The sequence below is a fragment of the Heliangelus exortis genome, chromosome 30, assembly GCF_036169615.1.
Source record: "Heliangelus exortis chromosome 30, bHelExo1.hap1, whole genome shotgun sequence".
In the NCBI taxonomy this organism is placed as follows: domain Eukaryota; kingdom Metazoa; phylum Chordata; class Aves; order Apodiformes; family Trochilidae; genus Heliangelus; species Heliangelus exortis.
The window spans coordinates 2590711-2610913 of NC_092451.1; the positions used below are offsets into that span (position 1 = coordinate 2590711).

The 20203-nt window shown below is 65.2% G+C and overlaps 2 protein-coding genes across 13 annotated transcripts; both read right to left on the reverse strand.

Annotated features, from left to right (window-relative positions):
- Positions 1 to 1943: 1943 nt before the first annotated feature.
- On the reverse strand, positions 1944 to 8323 carry PDLIM2 (PDZ and LIM domain 2). Of its 2 annotated transcripts, XM_071728999.1 has the most exons (10): positions 8039 to 8323; positions 6446 to 6552; positions 5904 to 6055; positions 5517 to 5586; positions 5343 to 5428; positions 5196 to 5241; positions 3344 to 3498; positions 2876 to 3021; positions 2689 to 2782; positions 1944 to 2526 (listed from the first exon to the last, which is right to left on the reverse strand). In XM_071728999.1, the coding sequence occupies exons 2-10, from the start codon at positions 6536 to 6538 to the stop codon at positions 2328 to 2330; spliced, it is 1041 nt and encodes a 346-aa protein (XP_071585100.1). In that variant the 5' UTR covers positions 6539 to 6552; positions 8039 to 8323; the 3' UTR covers positions 1944 to 2327. The 2 variants fall into 2 exon arrangements, with proteins under 2 accessions (XP_071585100.1, XP_071585098.1); XM_071728997.1 differs by lacking the exons at positions 3344 to 3498; positions 5196 to 5241 and having other exon boundaries at positions 2239 to 2526; positions 8039 to 8159.
- Positions 8324 to 8708: 385 nt separating this feature from the next.
- SORBS3 (sorbin and SH3 domain containing 3) lies at positions 8709 to 19114 on the reverse strand. Of its 11 annotated transcripts, none has more exons than XM_071729244.1 (21): positions 17834 to 18043; positions 17120 to 17167; positions 16406 to 16520; positions 15318 to 15443; positions 15104 to 15223; positions 14787 to 15010; positions 14610 to 14673; positions 14392 to 14521; positions 14190 to 14283; positions 13746 to 13787; positions 13485 to 13571; positions 12430 to 12485; positions 11490 to 11587; positions 11294 to 11373; positions 11134 to 11180; positions 10891 to 11005; positions 10671 to 10796; positions 9604 to 10032; positions 9427 to 9506; positions 9235 to 9341; positions 8709 to 9122 (listed from the first exon to the last, which is right to left on the reverse strand). In XM_071729244.1, the coding sequence occupies exons 1-21, from the start codon at positions 18026 to 18028 to the stop codon at positions 9061 to 9063; spliced, it is 2445 nt and encodes an 814-aa protein (XP_071585345.1). In that variant the 5' UTR covers positions 18029 to 18043; the 3' UTR covers positions 8709 to 9060. The 11 variants fall into 11 exon arrangements, with proteins under 11 accessions (XP_071585345.1, XP_071585344.1, XP_071585350.1 ...); XM_071729243.1 differs by having other exon boundaries at positions 17120 to 17206; XM_071729249.1 differs by lacking the exons at positions 16406 to 16520; positions 17834 to 18043 and adding an exon at positions 18690 to 19114.
- Positions 19115 to 20203: the final 1089 nt, after the last annotated feature.

Sequence of the window (20203 nt, forward strand, 5' to 3'; positions counted from 1 at the left end):
AATGCCGTGGGGTGGCCCTGCAGCCTGCCAGCGGGGCACCAGCTCCCACACACCGAATTTCCAACCCATTTCCAGCTGGCTGGAGGGGGGGGGGAATGATTTTCCATCAAAAAACCTGGAAATTCCATTCCACGGATTTCTGCGCCAGGGAGGGCTTCACTGGAGCAGGTTGGGGGGTACTGGGGGGGTTGTTCTCCACCTCCAGGAAGGCCCAAACTTCCCCATACTGGGGATCCCCCCCTCAGCCCCCTGGTACCTCCCAGGTTCTGCTGCTGGAAGTGGTGGGGGGGGGTCCCAGCGGAAACTGGGAGCACAGAGAGGTGGACTGGGGGTTACTGGGACCACCACGCCCCTCCGACCAAACACACGATCCAAGGCAAATCCAGGTGGGAATTCCCAGCACAACCTGAGACCTTCCCAGCACGGGGGGAGGGGGGGTGGGGGGGCACAAACTAGGGGTCCAGGGACCCCCTCCAGCACAGACCCCCCCCCAAAACTGGGGATCCCTGAGTATCCCCTTCCAGCATCGGCTTCGCGGATCCCAAGGGATCTGTAAATGCAGCCCAGACCCTGGGGGCGGGGTAGGACACCCCCCCCCAGCTTCAGGGGCCACCCACTCACCGTGGCTTCGGGGCGGCTCCAGGCTGAAGGCTCCGCGGCGGCGGAGCATCCCCGGGCAGGGGTGGACCGGGGGGAAGGAGAAAACCGGGAGCTTGGGGTATGGGGAACACCGGAGCAGGGCAGGGATATACCGGGAGCCGAGGAAAAGGGAACCGGGAACCGGAGAGGGCTCAACCGGGGACCGGGGAGAGCGAACCGGGAGCTGGGAAAGGGGCACCGGGAGCCGGGGTGAGGGAACTGGGAGCTGGGAAAGGGGCACCGGGAGCTGGGGAGAAGGAACCGGGAGCTGGCAAAGGGGCACCGGGAGCTAGGGAGAAGGAACCGGGAGCTGGGAAAGGGGCACCGGGAGCTGGGGAGAGGGAACTGGGAGCCAGGGAGAGGGAACTGGGAGCCAGGGAGAGGGAACTGGGAGCCGGGGAGAGTTCAACCGTGGACTGGGAAGGGGGCACCGGGAGCCGGGGAGAGGGAACGGGGAGCTGGGAAAGGGGCACCGGGAGCTGGGGAGAGGGAACTGGGAGCCAGGGAGAGTTCAACCGGGGACTGGGAAGGGGGCACCGGGAGCCGGGAAGGACTCAGCCGGGGTCGGGGAGGCGGAACCGGAGCGGGGAAGGTTACACCGGGAGCAGAGGGGAGGGAGGACCGGAGCCGGGCAGGACGGACGGGGCGGCCCCGCTTCTCCTTCCCCACTTAGGGGCAGGGAGGGCTCTGGGGGGCGGAACGACCCCGGGCCCCGCCCCGGGCAACACCTTTGCCCCCCCCACATCCCCATCAGTCCCCGCAATTGATCCCTCCCGTCCTGCGGGAATTGAGGCGAATTATCGAGGGAATGGGGGGGCTGCAGGGTACCCCCAGCAGAAAGCGAGCAAAGGGGGGTTTTGGGGGGACATGGGATTGGGATGGTTCTCCCTCAGGCTGAGGGGGGGAGCTGTGATAAGACCAAAGCCCAGATAAGAGCAAAGCCAGAGAGGGGGGGGGTGATAAGAGCCCACCTGGGGCCCCGCAGGACAAAGGGCCCGGCCAACAACCCACAATAAACCCCCCCCCCCCCGACACCTCCCAGGGACGTCGGGGGGGGAGGGGAGCAGGGAGGGGACATTTGGGGGACATTCACCTTTCCGTGAGCAGGACAAAGCCAGCAGCACCGAGCCCTGAGCATCACCCGACCCACAGAGCGTGTGCCAAGCCCTGGATCCCACCCCCCCACCCCCCCCCCCATGGACAGGGGATTTATTTCCAGGGGGTACGGGTGAGGGGGGGGGGGTAGAGAGAAACCCACCCTCGCGTGCTGCCTGCCCCCCCCTCAACAGACCAGACAGAGGAGTGGAGCAAATATATATTATATTTATATAGAGATCTGGTTTTACACCTCTGCACAAAGCCCCCCCCCCCCAGCCCTCCCCCCCTAGTACCTAAGTGCTCAAGCATCTCTGTGCCTCCCCCCTGCCCATTTTGCCCCCTCCCATGTCCCTCCCCCCCCTGCTGCAACCCAGCCTGAGGCCTGACCCAGCTCATCACACACACCCTGACAGAGCAAGGGCAGAACACAGGCAGCTGCAGCTCACCCCACCCCCCCCCCCAATGCCACCCCCAACCCAATGCCACCCCCCCCAACCCTACCAAAGCAGTGGGGGGGGGTCCTGGGGAGTAGGGGGGCACAGGGGGCGGCTACAGAGGGGACGCAGGCACCGAGCTGGTTCCTTTGGGCTTTAGGACTGAGGGGTGACAGGAGGGGCGGTGGGGGGGGGTCCTGGGGGACCCTGGTAACGCAGGCGGGCGTGTTTCTCACAGAAGAGCTCGTCCCCCACCCAGAAGTGACCCCGCATCTTCAGGTTGAGCCCGCAATCCGCGCAGGCGTAGCAGGAGGGGTGCCGGTACCGCCCCTCCTGGATCCGCACCGCCTGCGTCCTGGGGGGTGGAGAAAAAAAAAAAAAACAGGGAAGGGGTGGGGGGGGAGGCACACACACACACACACACCAGTGGGACATCATCCCCGGGGTGGGAGGGGGGATTTCTATCCCAAACTCAGCCTCCTGAAAGGTCCACAAGTCCCCTCCGGCCCCCGCTCACCCGATGCTGCTCCCGCACTTCTCGCAGACGTGAAGCTTCTGGGCTCCGGCCGCGGGTTTGCGGGTGCTGGGGGAGAGCCTGCTGGGGAAAGGGGCTGGGGGAGGGAGAGATGAGGCCATCAGGATCCTGCCATGCCCCCAACTGGACACCCCGCCCCCTCCCCAACACCCTTTTATCCCCCCCTCACCTCCAGCCTCCTCCTCCAGAGCCTCCTGCAGCAGGCGGAAGGTGCTGGATTGCCGCGGGGCCGCCCGCAGCTCCCGGTTTTCCTGCAGCATCTTGTAAACCTCCGAATCCTCTTCCAGACGCCTCATGGCCGGCTCCGAACCCAGGCTTATGGGGCAGAGATAGGAAATAAAAAAAAAAAAAAAAAAATTTGAGGGGGAAGGGGAGAAGGGGGAGGGAAGGAAGTTCCCGGGGCACCCAAACTCCTGGGTCCTTCAGGCTGCAACCCCACCACCTGCTCCCTCCACCCTGGGGAGCTGCTCCAGCCTGCCCGGCCCTCCCACATCCCTGCCTCCCTCTTAACTCTTTCCACGGGCACCCACAGCACCAGCAGCACCTTAGGGTGGGGGGGATGCCACGCCGGGAGAAGCGCGTGGGGCTGGGGGCTTCCCTGCCTCTGCCCCACCAAGCCCCCATCCCCATTCCGTACCTGTTGCAGGGGCTGGGGGAGGCTGAAGGGCTGCACCCCTCTCCACACGTCTCCCAAGGGTTTGGGGGGGCCCTGAGCCCTGGTGAGGGCGGGCGGGGGGCTGGGGGTAGGATGGACCCCACGGAGCTGTTCTGGTGGCTGAGGCTTCCTGGTTCCTGGCAGGCAAAAGAAGTGTTGGGGGGTGCTGCAGCAGCCCCCCAAGCATGTCCTGAGCCCAGAAGGGGGGGAAGTGCTGCATCTCCCACCCCCCTATCTCCTCCTGAGCACCCCAGGGACCCCCAGAGCTGGCCCAGGGGATTTTTCCAAGGGTGGTCCCAAAGGGTTGGGGGGATGCTCCGTGGCTTGGAGTGGGGAAGCTGCTGCTCCTCCCTTCCAAAATGGGGCAGTGGGACCCCGGGGTGTGGGAGCACCCCCCCACTCCCACCCCCTGCTCCCCACCCTGCTAACCCTGTGCCTGCCCCTTCCCCACCATCTGCTCCCACTTAGTGGCAGGAAAGGAGAAACCTCAGCTAAGTGGAAGCCGATGTTCCTGCTGGGCAGATGTGAACCCTGAGCAGGATCCCAGGGATGGGGACCCCCTGCTTGGACCCCCGGGAGATGGAAAGGAGCAGCTCGAAGGCTCGACAGAGTCAGGAGCTAAAATTAGGCAGGGATGGAGCCGGGTGCCTTGGCCTCAGCCCCACCACCCTCCCTGGGGTGGGAGGAAGAGCTCGGTCCTAGGGCAGCTCCTTTGCCTTCCCCCCTCCATTTGGGTTTGGGGGCAGCATCCTGCACATCCCCGGCCTCACAGAAGGGTGGGGGGGGGGCTCTGGGGGAGGGAGGAACCCTCCGGGGCCACCACCAAAGCAAACAAAGGCTTGGGGAGGAAGGAGGGAGCAGGCAGCCCCGGGAGCCAAGGGGCGGCCGGGGCCGCGGCCAAAGGCAGCTTGGGAAGGGCCACGCTGGAGGCCACGGCGCTTCCCGATTTGGGCTTGAAAAACAAGAAATAAGAAAACAGGCAGGGAGGAGAGGAAGGAGACGCCAAAGCCGGAGCCAGCAGCTGCCCCGCGGGGCTCAGCAGCCGCCCAAAACCACGGCGGGGAGGGATGGGATGGGATGGGATGGGATGGGATGGGGGATGGCTGCGAGCATCCCGGGACCGGTCCGGGTGGCATCCCACCCACCCCCCTCCCCAGCATCCCCGGGCATCTCACCCCAGTAGGTGCTGCTGGGGGTACATCAGGCTGTGGGGCCCGGCCCAGCCAACGCCCCAGTCTCCCCAGGCTTGCAGGAGTGGGGCTGTGCCTCCCCAAACTGGTTTGGCCTCCCCAGGCGGGCGCCGATGCCAAAAGGCGTCGGGTAGGAGGGAGCGAAACGTCCCCCGCCAGGTGTGCAGGGACCTGGGGGGCTGCCAGGGTGTCAGGGGGGCAGCTGGGGACACGGGTGACATGTGGTCCCCAGGGTGGAGTGGGGTTGGGGATGGTGGGGCAGTGGGGCTGCAAAAGGGGGGTGGGTTTGGGGTGCAAAGGGGGTGGTTTGGGGGCTGCAAATGGAGACGGTTCTGGGTGCAAATGGAGAAGGTTTGGGGGCTGCAAATGGATAATTTTGGGGTGCAGAGGGGGGTGGTTTGGGGGCTGGAAAAATGATAGATTTGGGGTGCAAAGGGGGGTGGCTTGGGGGCTGCAAATTGAGAAGGTTTGGGGGCTGCAAATGGATAATTTTGGGGTGCAGAGGGGGGATGGTTTGGGGGCTGATAAAATGATGGTTCTGGGGTGCAAACGGTGATGGTTTTGGGGTGCAAAGAGTTTAAAGTCCATGGATGCCCCCCACCATCTCTGCCTGGTCACCCCTCTCCCCCCAGTTCCTTGCTCACCTGGCAGAGGCTGGGACAGCCCAACTCCTCCTCCAGGGGCTGGGAGCTGGGGGGGAGAGGATGGAGCCATCAGGAGGGTCCCTACCCCTCCCCAGCCCTCTGCCCACCCCCCCCCCCAGCCCCACATCCAGCCAGGTTTGGCCTTACCTGCTGGTGCCAGGCAGGGTGCTGAGGGGTGCTGGGCTGGGGGCTCTCCAGACTCCCTGGTTCTCCTCTGACATCCACAAGGTGTCCTGGGGAAAGGGATGGAGATGGCAGCAGCTGACACCAGCCCTGGGTTGGGGGGCCAGGGTATGAGCTGGGGGGGAAGGGGGGGCTGACCTGGAAGCGTGCAGCCATCCTCTCTGGTGAGCTGTCCCCGTTGGTGTGGCTGGGGGGTGACATTGGGGACCTGGGGACCAAGGGAGAGCAGGGAGGGGGCTCTGCATCCATCCCAGCATCAAGCAGACCCCCGGGGAGCAGGGGGGGGGGGTAGAGACAGCAGCCCCAGGGCCCCAACTGGGACCAGTTGGCCAGGTAACGGCTGGCAGGGCTCGTTACCACCTGATTCTTTAATTACAGAGTCAGGACAGGCTCCCCCAGGGGATGGCACAGCCCCAAGTGTCACCCGAGGGGAAAACCCAAGAGGTGTAGACGTGGTTGGGGACTCCATCCCACCTGGGGACACGGCTGGGGACCCAGGGACCCCTTCCCCAGCTCAGCACCCACCTCTCCACCTGCAGCTGGAGCTGCCCGGGGCTTTGCTTGATTTTATTCTGTGCCTCCACGTTGAGCATCTCAGCTGTGCTCTCCCCATTGATGGTGACAATGACATCCCCGGGCCGGAGGTCACCTGCAGCTGCCTTCCCCTGCTCTGTCACCTGCTCAGGGCAGGGGACACGGTGTTATCTCAGAGGTGTTGGGGACAACGCTTGCCTGCATCCCTTTTGCTCCATGCCAGCCCCCAAAACCCAACCCCACCGAGACACTGCCACCCCCCCACCCCCCATGGCCTTGCCACCTCTGCCAGGGTGACAAAGAGCAAGGGGGGGTACCCGAGGTCGTGGTAACAACCACAGGAAGTCAGCACAGCCCTGCCCAGCCCAGGAGACCCCCCCTAAGCCCTTTTGGTGTCCCCAAATTCCCACAGGATGAGCAAGATATCCCCCCCCAGGACAGCAAACGGGATCTGCTCCCCACAGCACCCACCCCAGCTCACCCCTGGGATGGGGCAGGGGGTATTTTTTTTTTTGGGGGGGGGCAAGTCCTACCTTGGAGACAGTGATGGGTTTCCTGAAGTCTCTCCCCCCGCTGATCCGGAAGCCCCAGGGGGCTGGGCCAGCCAAGGTCACTGTCACCGGCATGGCAGCAGCTGGCTCTGGGGGCACAGCGACCCCCCGAGGGATGAAGTGGTGAAGACCCCCTCTCTGGGAGCCCCCTGCACCCTAACAGCCCCCTCCCCCCCCACCCCCCAGCACAGGGCGATGGGGATCAGCAGCGCTTTCCTTCCGGGGAGGGGACCAAGGGACCGCGTCCTGGTGGTGGCTGTCACCGCTTCCTCTTGCTGCCACCCTGTCCCTAGCCTGGCCTGGGGGTTCCCCATCTGCTGAGACCCCTCCCCCCGGGCTGAGGGGATGCCGGGGATGCTGGTGGGATGGGGCAGGGGAGGTCCCCACGCTGTCCCCAGGACCCTGTGCGAGGCAGTGAGGTGGGTGGATGGTGACAAGAGGGGTTTGGAGGGGATGAGACAGGCAGGATCCAGCCAGGGAAGGATCCAGACACAGCTCCAGGGACCAGAACTCCCAATTTTTCACCCCCCAGAAAAACCCACGATGGGAAAAGGTGGTGGGGATCGGCTGGGGACCCAAGAGGAGTCGTGGGAATGGGCAGCCCCCTCCCCAGAATGCCAGCTCTGCCATCCCTGCTCCCTCTTCCCACCATCCCATCCCATCCCATACTATTCCATACCGTACTATCCCATCCCATCCCATCCCATCCCATCCCATCCCATCCTGCAGCCGGCAGCCCAGCCCAGCCAGACCCCCCCCCACCAGCTCTGTCCCGGGGGAGGGGAAGGGGGGGGGCTGCAGGAGCCGGGCACCCCATCTGCAGCCGCCAGGGAAAGCATTTTAAAAATCCCAAACGCACAAAGAGGGGCTTGAGAGGCTGCCCGGAAGAATTTCCTGGGCTGGGCTTCAGAGCGCCGGGAGGAAACCCCAAACCCCCTCCTCATGCCCGCCCCCCCCCCCCCCCCCCCCCTCCTCAGTATTCCGGGACACCGAAGTCTGACACCCCGGGGACCCCGATACCTGGCTGGGCAGGACCCCCGGGCCCCCCCAACAGCCCCACACCCCTCCTGCAGCCCCTGCCCCCCCTCTCCATCCCCTGCCCCCCCTCACCATCCCCTGCCCCCCCTCTCCGTCCTCTGCACCCCTCCTCTGTCCCCTGCACCCCAAATCCACCTCTTGCACCCCTCCTCTGTCCCCTGCCCCCCTTTCCTGTCCCTTGCAACCCCCTCCAGTCCCTGCACCCCCCAATTCGTCCCCTGCCCCCCTCAGCCCAACACAGCGATGCTTTTGTGACCCTGGCGGTGCCACCCGGTGCCACCCGGTGGGTGACAGGCGATGCCAGGAGCCCCGGGGGACGCGGGGGGGGGGACACCTGCGGGACAGGCTGACCGCATCCCCCCGTCCCCGTGTCCCCTGCCCGGGGCAGCAGCACCCCAGGACCCCCTCCCCACCCCTAACTGGGACCCTTCCATTGAGCTGCACCCCCGACAACCGGCAGCCCCCCGGGGCCAGCACCCCCCGCAGCCCCCCGAGCTCCGCTCCATCCTCCCCCCAGGCCCCCCAGGACTCACTCACCGGCGGGCAGCCGAGCCGGGCGGCCCCGTGGGGCGGCGGAACCGAACGCGGCCCCGGCGGCGGCACCGCCCCCTCGGAAGGGGCCGGTCGGAGTCCAACGGGGCCGGGCCGGGGCGGGTTGAAGAGAAGGGGGGGGTGTGGGGGGGGTAGGAGCTCGGTAGCGCCGTCTGGGGGCATCACCGCCCCGATGGGACGCACGGAGAGGGCCTGGGCTCAGCCGGTACCGACCGGACTGGGGGAGCAGGGGCCAGCGGGTCCCGGCGCCGGAGGTGCCTCGGGGGGGGTTCCCGACCCCCCCTGAGCATCGCTACCCCGGGGACCACCCACTCCGTGCAGCATCAGCCCCACGGGCACTGTTACAACCACCCCCCCCGTGCCCCCCTGCCACAGACGCTCCCTTGCAGCCCCCCCTGCACCCCCAGACACCCCCCTCCCCATCAAAGCCCCACCCCACATCTTCCCCTTGCAGCCCCCCACGACCCCCGGCAGCCCCCCCCGAGCACCATCACGACCCCACAGGGGCACCACGGCAGCTCCACATGCAGCCCCCCCACCCACCATCACAGCCCCACCGTGTGACAATCCCCACGGGGACCACCACCCCACGGCCCCCCACCCCACAATTCCCTATGGGTCCCATCCCCTTGGTTCCGGTACCACCAAGCTGGGCCTGGGCTGAGCTGAGCTTTAATGATGGACAAGAAGCAAATGTGATCCCCAGACCAACACCTCGGGTCACAGCCGTCACCGGACGGGGAGGGGCGGCCACCAGCAGGGGGGGGTGACAAGGAGAGGGGGAGGGGACAGATTAAGGCACTTGGGATGAGCCAAACCCCCCCCCCCCCCCATACCCGCGCCGGGGGGTTCGGTCCCTGTTAGAGCAGCCCCATAGGGGCAGGAGGCAGCTGGAGGCACTTTGCCCCCGTGTGGGGACGTCGAGGGGACACGGAGTGGCCGAGGAGGGAGCCATCGGTGAGCCCCCAGCCCCGCGTGGCCCACCGGGCTCCTCTTCCCCACGCGGGTCACACCGGCGCCACGTAATTGCCGGGGAAAGTGCCGAATTTCTGCGTCCTCCTGGACACACCTGAAGGGGAGGGGGAGGGGAGGGGAGAGGGGTAAAAGGCAAAGGGATTCCATGAGGGGTTGCGGTGGCATCTCCCTCTTTGTCCCTGTCCCCAAGCCCGGTGGCCACGTACCCACGAACCATCCATCATCGCACTGCTGCATGACGTCCACCCGGTCCCCTTCCAGCAGCTCCAGTTCGTCGGCGTTTTGGGGCCGGTACTGGTAGAGAGCCCGGTACCTGCCGGACACAATGTCACCACGGGTCCCCTCCAGGGGACACGGTAACACCCCCCCCCTCCCCTGCCACTCCCATCCCTACTTACGGGGTCCATTGGATTTCGGAGCCGTTGTAGGACGGGGCGGGCTCGGGGCGGGGGTTGGTGGGTGCCCCCGGGGGAGGGTGCTGCAAGGGGATGGGGAGGGTTATAGGGCAGCACCCACCCCACCCCCCCCCCCGGTGGTGCCAGAACTTTTTTTTTTTTGGGGGGGGGGTCACTCACCTGCTCAGGGGGCCAGGCTGGGCGGCGGAGCTCCTGGGGATGGGTGCCCCCTGGGTGCGGGGGGGTGGTGAGGGTCGGGGAGGGGTTGGGGGCACCGGCGCGGGGCAGTTTTGGGGAGGGGGTGAAGGCGAAGCCGAGGTGGGGGGAGGAGGGTGGGTGCCCAGCGGGCTCTCCGGGACTCCGCTCCATCCCTCGAGGGGAACCGGCAGAAACGGGGGGGGCCCGGGGAGCCGGGGCCGGGGAACCTGTGGCGGGGCGGGGGCTGGAGGAGGCGGGGGAAGGGGGGAAGTCCTCGGGGGTGGCTTTGAGCCGTGGTTCCTTCAGAATTTGGACGTAGGTGGCCGGGAAGATGCCCTGGCGGGAGGTGCCCGAGATGCGTCCCTCGTACCAGTGCTCGTTCACCCGCCGAACCAGGCAGATCCGCTCGCCCTGGCCGGGGGGGGGGGGTGGGGGAGGGAGGAAAAGAGAAGAGGGGTTGGCACGGAGAACCACCGAATCCCAGGAAAAGGTTGGAAGGACTTTAAAGATCACCCAGTTCCAACCCCTGCATCCTAAAATCCCAGCCCAAGGTTTGGGGTGAAGGGAGCTTAAAGCCCCCCCAGTGCCACCCCCCTGCCAGGGACATCTCCCACCAGCCCAGGGTGCTCCAAGCCCCATCCAACCTTCAACACCTCCAGGGATGGGGCAGCCACAGCTTCTGAGGGGCTCAGCACCCTCACCCCAAAGAATTTCTCCCTCAGATCCCCCCGGAACCTTCAGGATCCCCCAGTCCAACCTTTGAGCAGCTCCCCACTAAACCCTGTCCCTAAGGACCAGCTCCACACAGCATTTCAATCCCTCCAGGGATGGGGACACCACCACTGCCCTGGGAACACTATCCCAACCTCTGCCAACCCTTTCAAGTGACAAAATATTTCCTAATACCCACCCTAAACCTTCCCTGGTGTAACTCCCATCCACTTCCCCTCAATCTCCCACTTTAAATCCCCCCCCCCCCGGGTCCCATCCCTCCAGGTCCTTATCCAAAGGAGCTGGCAGGACACATCCTGGGGGGGGGAGGGTGTTACCTTACGGAAGGAAAGCTCCACGGGCAGCTCCCCTCGGAAGTTGTAGAGCCCCAGGGCCTCCCCATACTCCAGCACTTGGATGGGGGGTGCCTTGATGGGCTTGGGCACCTCTGTGGGGGGCAGGATCTGAGTGGGAGGGGGACAGGGGTGAAGCTCAGCATCGGGGGCTCCAAACCCAGCCACCTCCTCCTCCATCCCTCCCTCCCCCCCCCGTGCTCACCTCCACATAGTTGGAGGGGAAGATGCCCACCCGGCCGTGGTGCTCCCCCTCCAGCCAGTTCCTGTCCACTTCCTTATGGATGTAGACGATGTCCCCTTTCTGCAGTGTCAGCTCCCTGCAGGTGGCAGTGCTCAGGGACACCCAGCACACACCCTGAGCCTCCTCCTCCTCCTCTGGTCCCCCACTCATCACCCCAGGGATGGCGTGGGGGGGTTGGGGACCCCCAGCAGCACTGTCACTTACTTGGGTGACTCGGCTTGGAAGTCGAATTTCAGGCGAGCAGCTTTCATCTGGGGGAAGGGAGGGGGGGGGGGGTGGGAGGGAGAGGAGCAGTTATGGAGGGTCCCCCCCCATCCCCAACCCCCCCTCTACCTGATGTGGGATGGGATCACCCCAATCTTACCTTCTTCTCCTCCCTCCTGACGGCCTCTCTGGGGTCCCCCATGTCGGGCAGGCTGGGGAGGGTCCCCGGCCTGAGGGTGTCTGCAAAGAGTGGGGGGGTTGTCACCAGCTTGGGGGGGGGGGTGACACATACACACACAGGGTGCCCCGAGGCACTGCAGAGCTTTGGAAGGGGATTGGGAGGGGAGAATCCTCACCTCTTCCAGGGGCCACACGACTCCAGTCACTGGCCAGCCCCAGGCCACCCCGCTCCATACCAGGGGGGGTCTGCAGCCTCCGAGGTGACAGGGGGCTCCTGGGGGGGTGACAGTGGCTCAGGGCAGGGTTGAACCTATGTCAGACCCTTCCCCTGCCCTCCCTGCTCCCCACCCTGTGGCCACGGGGACCCCCCAGGAGCAGGACACCGGGATGTCCCGGCTGGGTGTCTGTCCCCTCCCGGGGCAGCCAGGCGCGACAGGGACAAAGTTTGCCGGTGGTGGCAGTGGCAGCAGGGAGCAGGAAGGAGCAGGGAGCCTGGCTAATGGATAACCCTGCTCCGGGGGGGGGTTTTAAAGACCTTAAATTCCGTTCTTCCCCCTCCCACAAACACCAGAGAGAGGGGGTCCGGGCAGTAGGGGGGGAGGATGGGTCCTAAAAAAATTAGGGTGCTGTTTGTTTGTTTGAGGGGGATGCAGGGGGGGGGGGGATGCAGCCCGCCCCATCCCGTGGTATGGGGGCACTGGGAAGTGTGCCCCCCCCTTCCCTGTGCAGCTGGGGACAGGGGGGTGGGAACCGGGTGGGAACCCGAGTGCTGTCACCTCCCCTGGGGCTGAGCCAAGCTCCGGGACACGGTGTCCCCGCAGGATCTGTCCCCGTTCTGTCCCCACCACACCCAATGGGCACCCAGCCAGGCGCCGGGGTCCCCCCCCACCCGTGATGGGGGGTGTGGGATGTGGGTGGGGATGCCGGGGACCCCCCCCCCCCTCCCTCCTTTCCCCCCGCAGGGACCGTCCCGTTTGCGTGTCCCCTCCCACCCCCCCAAAAAAAAAACCAAAACCAAACTTTGGTGTCGGTCCCAACCCGCTGCTGTCCCCCCCCCCCGAGTTTGAGGGGTGTTTTTGGGGGGGGTTCGGTGGGTTTTGGGGCTGCTCTACTCACCGAGCTGCCGGGGAGGCCGGAGCGGGGGAGCGAGCGGTGGGAGCGTCCTGCGGGCTCTGGCGGGGAGGGGAGGGGAGAGGAGGGGCGGGAGGGGGTGGGAGAGAACAATTAATTAATTAATTCATTCATTCCTCATCCCAGAGGCTCTGAGGGAGGCTCGGCGGGAAGAGAAGGAGCCCTGAGCCCGGCCAAGAACCCGCGGCGGAGCTGGGTCCTAGCGTCCCACAGCCACGGGGCACCCGGCTGCATCCAGCTGTGCAGGAATCCAGCTGTGCCAGGGGTGCAGCCAGCCATGCACATATCCAGCTGTGCACATATCCAGCTGTGCCAGGGGTGCATCCAGACGTGCACACACCCAGCTGTGCACACATCCAGCTGTGCCAGGGGTGCATCTAGATGTGCCGGTGGTGCACCCAGACGTGCCAGGGATGCATCCAGATGTGCTAGGGATGCATCTGGCCATGCACACATCCAGCTGTGCCAGGGGTGCACCCAGATGTGCCAGGGAAGCATCCAGCCATGCACACACCCAGCTGTGCACACATCCAGCTGTGCCAGGGTGCATCCAGACATGCACACACCCAGCTGTGCCAGGGGTGCATCTAGATGTGCCAGTGGTGCACCCAGATGTGCCAGGGATGCATCCAGATGTGCTAGGGGTGCATCTGGGCATGCACACACCCAGCTGAGCACACATCCAGCCATGCAATGGGTGCATCCAGATGTGCCAGGGAGGCATCCAGCATTGCACACATCCAGCTGTGCCACGTGTGTATCCAGATGTGGTAGGGATGCATCCAGCCACTCACATTCCAGCTGTGCCAGGGTTGCCCCCAGCTCTTCTCACACCCTGCCAGCCCCACGCTCACCCCTTACCCACATCTGGATGCCCACACATCTGGATGTCCCCACCCTCAGCCTCTGTGTCCCCTCAGTGCCACCCAACGCCGAGAAGGACGAGAGGCAGCAGGGAGAGCAGGGGGGGGGGGTACCTGGTAGGGGTCTTGGGGTATTTTTTAGGGGTGCTGAGGTCCCATGCAGGGGTCTGGGGGTACCTGGCAGGGGTGGCCGTGCCTCTCCATGGCCCTCATGTCCTTGTCCAGCTCCTCACTCAGCTGCTCCAACTCCTGCTCCAGCAGCACCTGCAGAGGCAGAACAGGGATGGGGGGGGCAAAGCTGCCATCCCCAAGCCCCCCTTATCCCAGCAGGACCCCCACTGTCCTCCCCAGCCCCCCCTTATCCCAGACGGACCCCCAGAACCCTCCCAGCCCCCCCTTATCCCATCAGGACCCCCAGAGCCCCCCCAGCCCCCTCACCTCGATGGGCTGAGCCCGTGCTGGGGGTACCACTGCAGGGGGCTGGAAAGGGGGGGGGGGTGGTTAGGTGTGTGCCCACCACAGCCAGGGGGTGATGGGGGTGTCAGGGGGGTCTCAGGGGCTGATGGGGGGTGATGGAGGGTGTCAGGGGGTGCCAGGAGATGCCAGGAGGGTGTCAGGGGGTGCCAGGAGGTGTCAGGGGATGCCAGGAGGGTGTCAGGGGGTGCCAGGGGGTGTCAGGGGATGCCAGGGGGTGTCAGGGGATGCCAGGAGGGTGTCAGGGGGTGTCAGGGGGCTCCAGGGGCTGATGGGGGGTGCCAGGGGGTGTCAGGGGATGCCAGGAGGGTGTCAGGGGGTGTCAGGGGATGCCAGGGGGGTGTCAGGGGGTGCCAGGGGGATGTCAAGGGGTGATAGGGGGTGTCAGGGGGTGCTGGGTCTCCCTACCCTCTGCTGCTGCTCCCGCACTGAGGATTTCCCTGGCTCATAATCAAAAATGCTGCCGGGCTCTGTGGTGTCACCAGTGTCCCCCCAGTCGGTCCTGGGGGAGCCAGAAGGAGCTGAGCCCCTGAAGCCCCCCCCCCCTCTCCCCTGGGTGAGGCACCCAGGGTCCCCAGGTCCCCAAGGTGCCAGCCTGTGCCAAACTCACCAGTCCATCCCATTGGGAATGCCGGGGGGCTTGGCTGGGGACCCCTTTTTCCCGCGGGGTTCTGGGGACACCGAGGTGGCCAAGGGGCTGAGCTGAGCCGTGGGGCAGCGCTGGGGGTCCCAGTCGGGTTCTGTGTGTGTGTGTGACACACAAAAAGGGTGACGGGGGGGTGTCGTGTCGGGTTTTTGCCGTGTGGCATTGTGGGGGGCGGTTCTGACCTGGCATCCTGCGGTGGATCTGCCGGAACATGCTGCGGTACCAGTCCCGGGGCCGGGCCACGCTCTGGGGAGGGGGCGGGACAGACCCAGAGGGGGAGGTGACAATGAGTGAGGGGCTGATGGGGACGCAGACACCCGGCCCCGTGTCCCCCGGTGTTCTCCCCCCTCCCCACTCACGGAACGCGAGGCGATGGGCATCCCGCTCTCATCCACGGGGCCGATCCCGTCGTATTTCACCCACCGCCTCTCCCGCCTCTTGCTGTCCTTGGTCCAGGTCGCCGACCAGCCCGGTGGCCGGGGACAAGGCGAGGGAGCCCCGGGGACAGCGGCGGGGACATCAGGGGACAAGGTGCTGAGCGCCTTCACCTCCTTCCCCGGCCACGTCTGGTACCAGTCGCCCACTGGGGATGAGGTGGGGGATGCTGAGCCCTTGGCCCCGTCCCCAGAGGGTTCCCCCGGTGTCACCTCGGTGTCCCCTCCCCTGTCACAGGTACCTGAGGTCCTGCGGGGCACCCGCTGGGCTGTGCTGTGGGTCTGCGTGTCGTGGAAATCGAAATTCAGGGTGTCGGAACCATGGTGACGGATGACAGGAACCTGAGGGACATGGAAGGGGGCTGGGGGGGGGGCACAGGGTGCTGGCAAGGGCACAGAAGCAAAGGGACACCCCCCCGAGACCCCCTCCCCACAGCAGCCCCCAACCCCACTCACCCGCGGCGCTGCGGTCACCCCCGGGGGGGGGTGGCTGGGGGACACGTCCTGTGCCACCATGGCATGGATCCAGCCTGACATGGCCCGGGAGGGCTATGGGGGGGGGCCCCTGGGGTTGCCTGTGCCCTGTGGGGGGAAGTGGTTGAGGTCGTGGTGGGCCCCATCCCCGACTGCTCCTGCAGCTCCATCGGGAGCTTAGTGCCACCCAGTGCCACCCAGTGCCACCCCCTTTAACCCAACCCATCCCAGCTGCCCACACGCTGAGTTTCTCCCTTCTCAACCACAGCACAAAAAAAACACAGAATCCTAAAATCCCAGCCCGTGTCCCCAGCTCAAGGGTGGGAGCTGATGCTGCTTCACCTCTGGGGACAGGGACAGATTTGCTTTGGGGGTGACAAAGTGCCAGCACCCTCTCAGCTCTGCCACCACCCAGGCAGTAGGAAAGCCTCCAAAAAAAAAAAACCCCAAAAAAACCTGTGGGGCTGAAGATCTCATGTGGGAACCCCCCATCCCTCTGTGAGGCACGGCCAGGCTGGCAGAAGTCATAAAATCCTAAAATTTTGTAAAACCCAGATAGGTTTGGGGGTGAAGGGACCTAAAAGCTCCCCCAGTGCCACCCCCTGCCAGGGACAGGGACATCTCCAACCAGCCCAGGGGGCTCCAAGCCCCATCCCAAACTTCAGCACTTCCAGGGATGGGGCAGCCACAGCTTTTTGGGGCCACCAGGGGCTCAGCACCCTCAAACTAAAGAATTTCTCCCTCATCTCCAACCTCAATCCCCCGTTTCCCAGTTCAAATCCATCCCCCTCATCCCACCCTTCCATGCCCTCATCCAAAATTCCTTCCCAAGCTTTCCTGCAGCCCCTGGAATGTGCCCTGAGGTCTCTCTGCTGCCTTTTCCAGGCTCAGCTCTCCCAGCCTGACTCCACGGTGAGGGGCTCCAGCCCCCCCCCACCCTCCCAGGACAGTTTTATTTTTTCCCACCCTCCAGCAGGGATGGATCCAAACCCCCTCCCCCCCCAGGGGGTGGCACAGGGCGATGGCCGAGCTGTCCCCTCCTTCCCCCCCCCTTTCATCCCGGCTGTCACCTTGTCCCCTCCCGCCCGGGGCAGGTGGCAGCAGGGCCAGAGCGGGCTGGGTGGTGCCAGGACCGATCCTTCCCCGGGGCCAAAAACCACGACAGGGAAGAAGAATTTCCCCGCCCTGCAGCGCAAACAGGGAAAGGAGAAAGAAGGAAGGAGGGGAGAGGCGATGGGAATGCCATCGGGAATCAGCACAACCCCCCCCACCCAGCATCCCGGGATTGGGGGGCAGCCAGGGGGGACGGGACCCCCGGAATGGCTCTGGAAAAGGGTGAGGAATCTTGGGGGGACACCCATGTCCTCGCTGCTTCCCCAACATCTTCATCCCCCCCCCCCCAGGAGCACGGGAAGTTGGGGGACCCTGCGTGGTGCAGCCCCCTCCTCAAACAGGGCAAGCGGGGCTGCCGGGGGGGGCTACTAGCCCAGCACAGTCGCCCACGCGGGTTGGGGACCCCCCCGACACCACCGGAGGCTCCGTACCCCACAATGAATTCATTAACACTTACAAACCCCCCCGGGGAAACTGAGGCACCGGGAACGCCCAACCCCCGGGGCACGAAAAGCGGGGTGCAGACCCCCTCCCATTTTGTATCCTCCTGCAGCCCCACGGGGCTCAGCCCCATCCTGCTCCCACGGATCTTCCCCCCCCCAAAGCCTCCTCCCCCTGGGGACCCCGTCCCCGTCTGTCACCCCCCCCCACCCCCCCGAACCATCTCTTACCTCCTGGGTAGGGCAGGGGGGGGGCTCGGGGAGCCCAGCGGGACGGAGCTGCCAGCAAACCGGGAAGGAAAATACACGGAAAAAAAACTTTGCCGGGAAAAGCAGAAGGGGGGGGGGGATGTGGTATTCAGCTCATCACCCCCCCCCCCAAACCACCCCCTCCCCAATTCCCCCGGCGCATCCCTCAGCAGCCGCCCTGCTCCCCGGCTGCGGGTACCCGCATGCCCCGGCCCCCCCGTACCCCCCCTTTTGGGGTGCGTTCACACCCCCCCACACCCCCCCGGAGCGCTCCCGGCCCATTCAGAGTTTCCAGTGACATTTCCAGGGACGGGATCCAGGGAAAGGAGCCAAAGAGCTGAACTCATCCCACGCCCCGCGCACGCGTTCCCGCTCATCCCCCCCCCCCCCCTCCCAGCCCCCCCCCTCGCTTACGAAATGGGGCGAGAACTTTTCACCGCCCCCCCCCCCCCCCATCCCCTCCCACCGGGATGGAGCCGGAGACTTGGAAGGGATTTTTTTGGGGGGAGAGGGTGGGAAGGGTGGAGGGGGGATCCATGCTCCCATAGCCCCCCCCCCAAAATGGCACACTGGGGGGGGGGACAGTGACAGAAGAGTCACTTTCCCACGGGTGACCCTTCACCCACCCGCCCACGGGGGTCTGGGGGTGGGCGACCCCCCCTTTTAGCCCCCCCCATGCTCTGTATCCCATCTCACCCTCTCCAGCAGCACCCGGGTCCTGATTCCTGTCCCCCCCCCCCCGAACCCCCCTGGCTGCTTCCTGCTCCTCGCTCCCCAAATTTGCTGACAGCCCCAAAACGGGGCAGCCCCGGCCCTGCCCCCACCCCACGTGAGCTCTGTCCCCACGGGAAGGACGGGTGGCTTGGGTGACAACAGTCCCTCGGTCCCCATCCCTCGGGGGCGGGGGGGTGGGGACACGGGGAGGGGGCGATGGGGACACACAGGGGGGAGATGGGGCCAAGGAGGGGGTGATGGGGACACGGGGGGGCAATGGGGACATGGGGGGGCGATGGGGACACGGGGGGGTGATGGGGACATGGGGTGGCAATGGGGACATGAGGGGGGCAATGGGGACATGGGGGGGCGATAGGGACATGGGGGGGCGATGGGGACACAGGGGGGTGATGGGGACAGGGGGGTGATGGGGACAGGGGGGGTGGTCGGGACACGGGGGGGGGCAATGGGGACACAAGGGGCCGATGGGGACAATGAGGGTGATGGCACAAACCCCGCAGCATCCCGGGGGGGACACGAAGGGGACAAAACAGTTTGTCCCTTGCACCGGGGACACCGCAGGGAAATTGGGGACAGGGGGCGAGAGGGGGGGAGATGAGGGCAGAGAGAGCAGCAGGGCTTGGGGACAAAGCCACCAGCACGCAAGGACAGGTGACAAAGGGGTGACAAAGGGGTGACAATCCCTTTCAGGCCACCTCCGGGGGGGGTGTCACCCCACCCGTGAGCCAGGAGGGTCCCGGGTCACCCCGGGGCTGCTGGAAGGGGTCCGGGGCTGCTTTGTGGTCACCGGAGTCACCTTGGTGGCCCCCAGACTCACCTTGGTGGCCCCCGGCACTGTCCCCTCCCCGCTTTGGGAAGAGTTTCCAGCTCCGGCTTTGCCTCCCGGCCCCAACCTCCTCTGCCAGAAAAATCTTGGAGCGCAGGATCGGGGCCAGAGCCAACAAAAGGGCGACTGTTTCCTGTTTGCTCAGCGCTGCCATGCCAGCCCCGGACCTTCTGGGCCGCTGACCCAACCCCTCCGGTTCCGACCCGGCTAAAAAAAAGCTTCCCCCCCCTCCCCTCTTCCCCCCAGCCCAATCTGGTTCGGTGGGAAGAGCCAGAAAAAGGGTGGGAGAGCCCGAGAATCCCTTCCCCCCTCCCCACCCCCCCAAGCCCGGCCCGGCCCGGGTGGTTCTGGAGGTTCCGGTGGGAGGAGTTGGGCTGAACCGGGCCGAGGTTGGCAGCAGAACCGGGAGGGATGGGGGGGTTCTGGCAGAGGGGGGAAGGAACTGGGGGGGGCTCCTGATTCCCAGGTGGAGGAAGGAGGGATGGAAGAGCCATCTCCTGTATCCCTGTATCCCTCATCCCTGTATCCCTCATCCCTGTATCCATGGGCTGGGGAATCCATCCCTGGTGCTGAAGAATCCATGGATTGTAGGATCCCTAAGGATTGTAGGATTCCTGCATCCCTAAGCCAGGGAACTCCTGGATTGTAGGAGCCACTTCCTGCACCCTAGGACAAGAAGATCCCAGGGATTGTAGGAACAATCTCCTCCATCCTGGAATAAGAAGATCCCATGGATTGTGGGAACAACCTCCTGCATCCTGGACCAAGATGATCCCATGGATTGTAGGATCCACCTCCAACATCCCTAAACCAGGGAACCCATGGATTGTAGGATCCACCTCCTACATCCTGGAACAAGATCCCATGGATTGTGGGAACCACCTCCTACATCCTGGAGCTGGATCCCATGGATTGTAGGAGCCTCCTCCTCCATCCTGGAATAAGAAGATCCCATGGATTGTGGGAACCACCTCCTGCATCCTGGAGCAAGATGATCCCATGGGCTGTAGGAACCACATCCTACATCCTGGAACAAGATCCCACAGATCGTAGGAACCATCTCCAACATCCTGGAGGAGGATCCCATGGATTGTAAGAACCATCTCCTACACCCTACAGCAGCATCCCAGGGATTGTAGGATCCACCTCCTGCATCCTGGAGCAGGATCCCAGGGATTGTAGGATCCACCTCCTGCATCCTGGAATAAGAAGATCTCATGGATTGTAGGATCCACCTCCAACATCCTGGAGCAGGATCCCAGGGATTGTAGGATCCACCTCCTGCATCCTGGGACAGGATCCCAGGGATTGTAGGATCCACCTCCTACATCCTGGAATAAGATCTCGTGGATTGTAGGATCCACCTCCAACATCCTGGGACAGGATCCCAGGGATTGTAGGATCCACCTCCTACATCCTGGAATAAGATCTCATGGATTGTAGGATCCACCTCCAACATCCTGGGACAGGATCCCAGCCCCCAGCAGTGGGAAGGCACCAGTTGA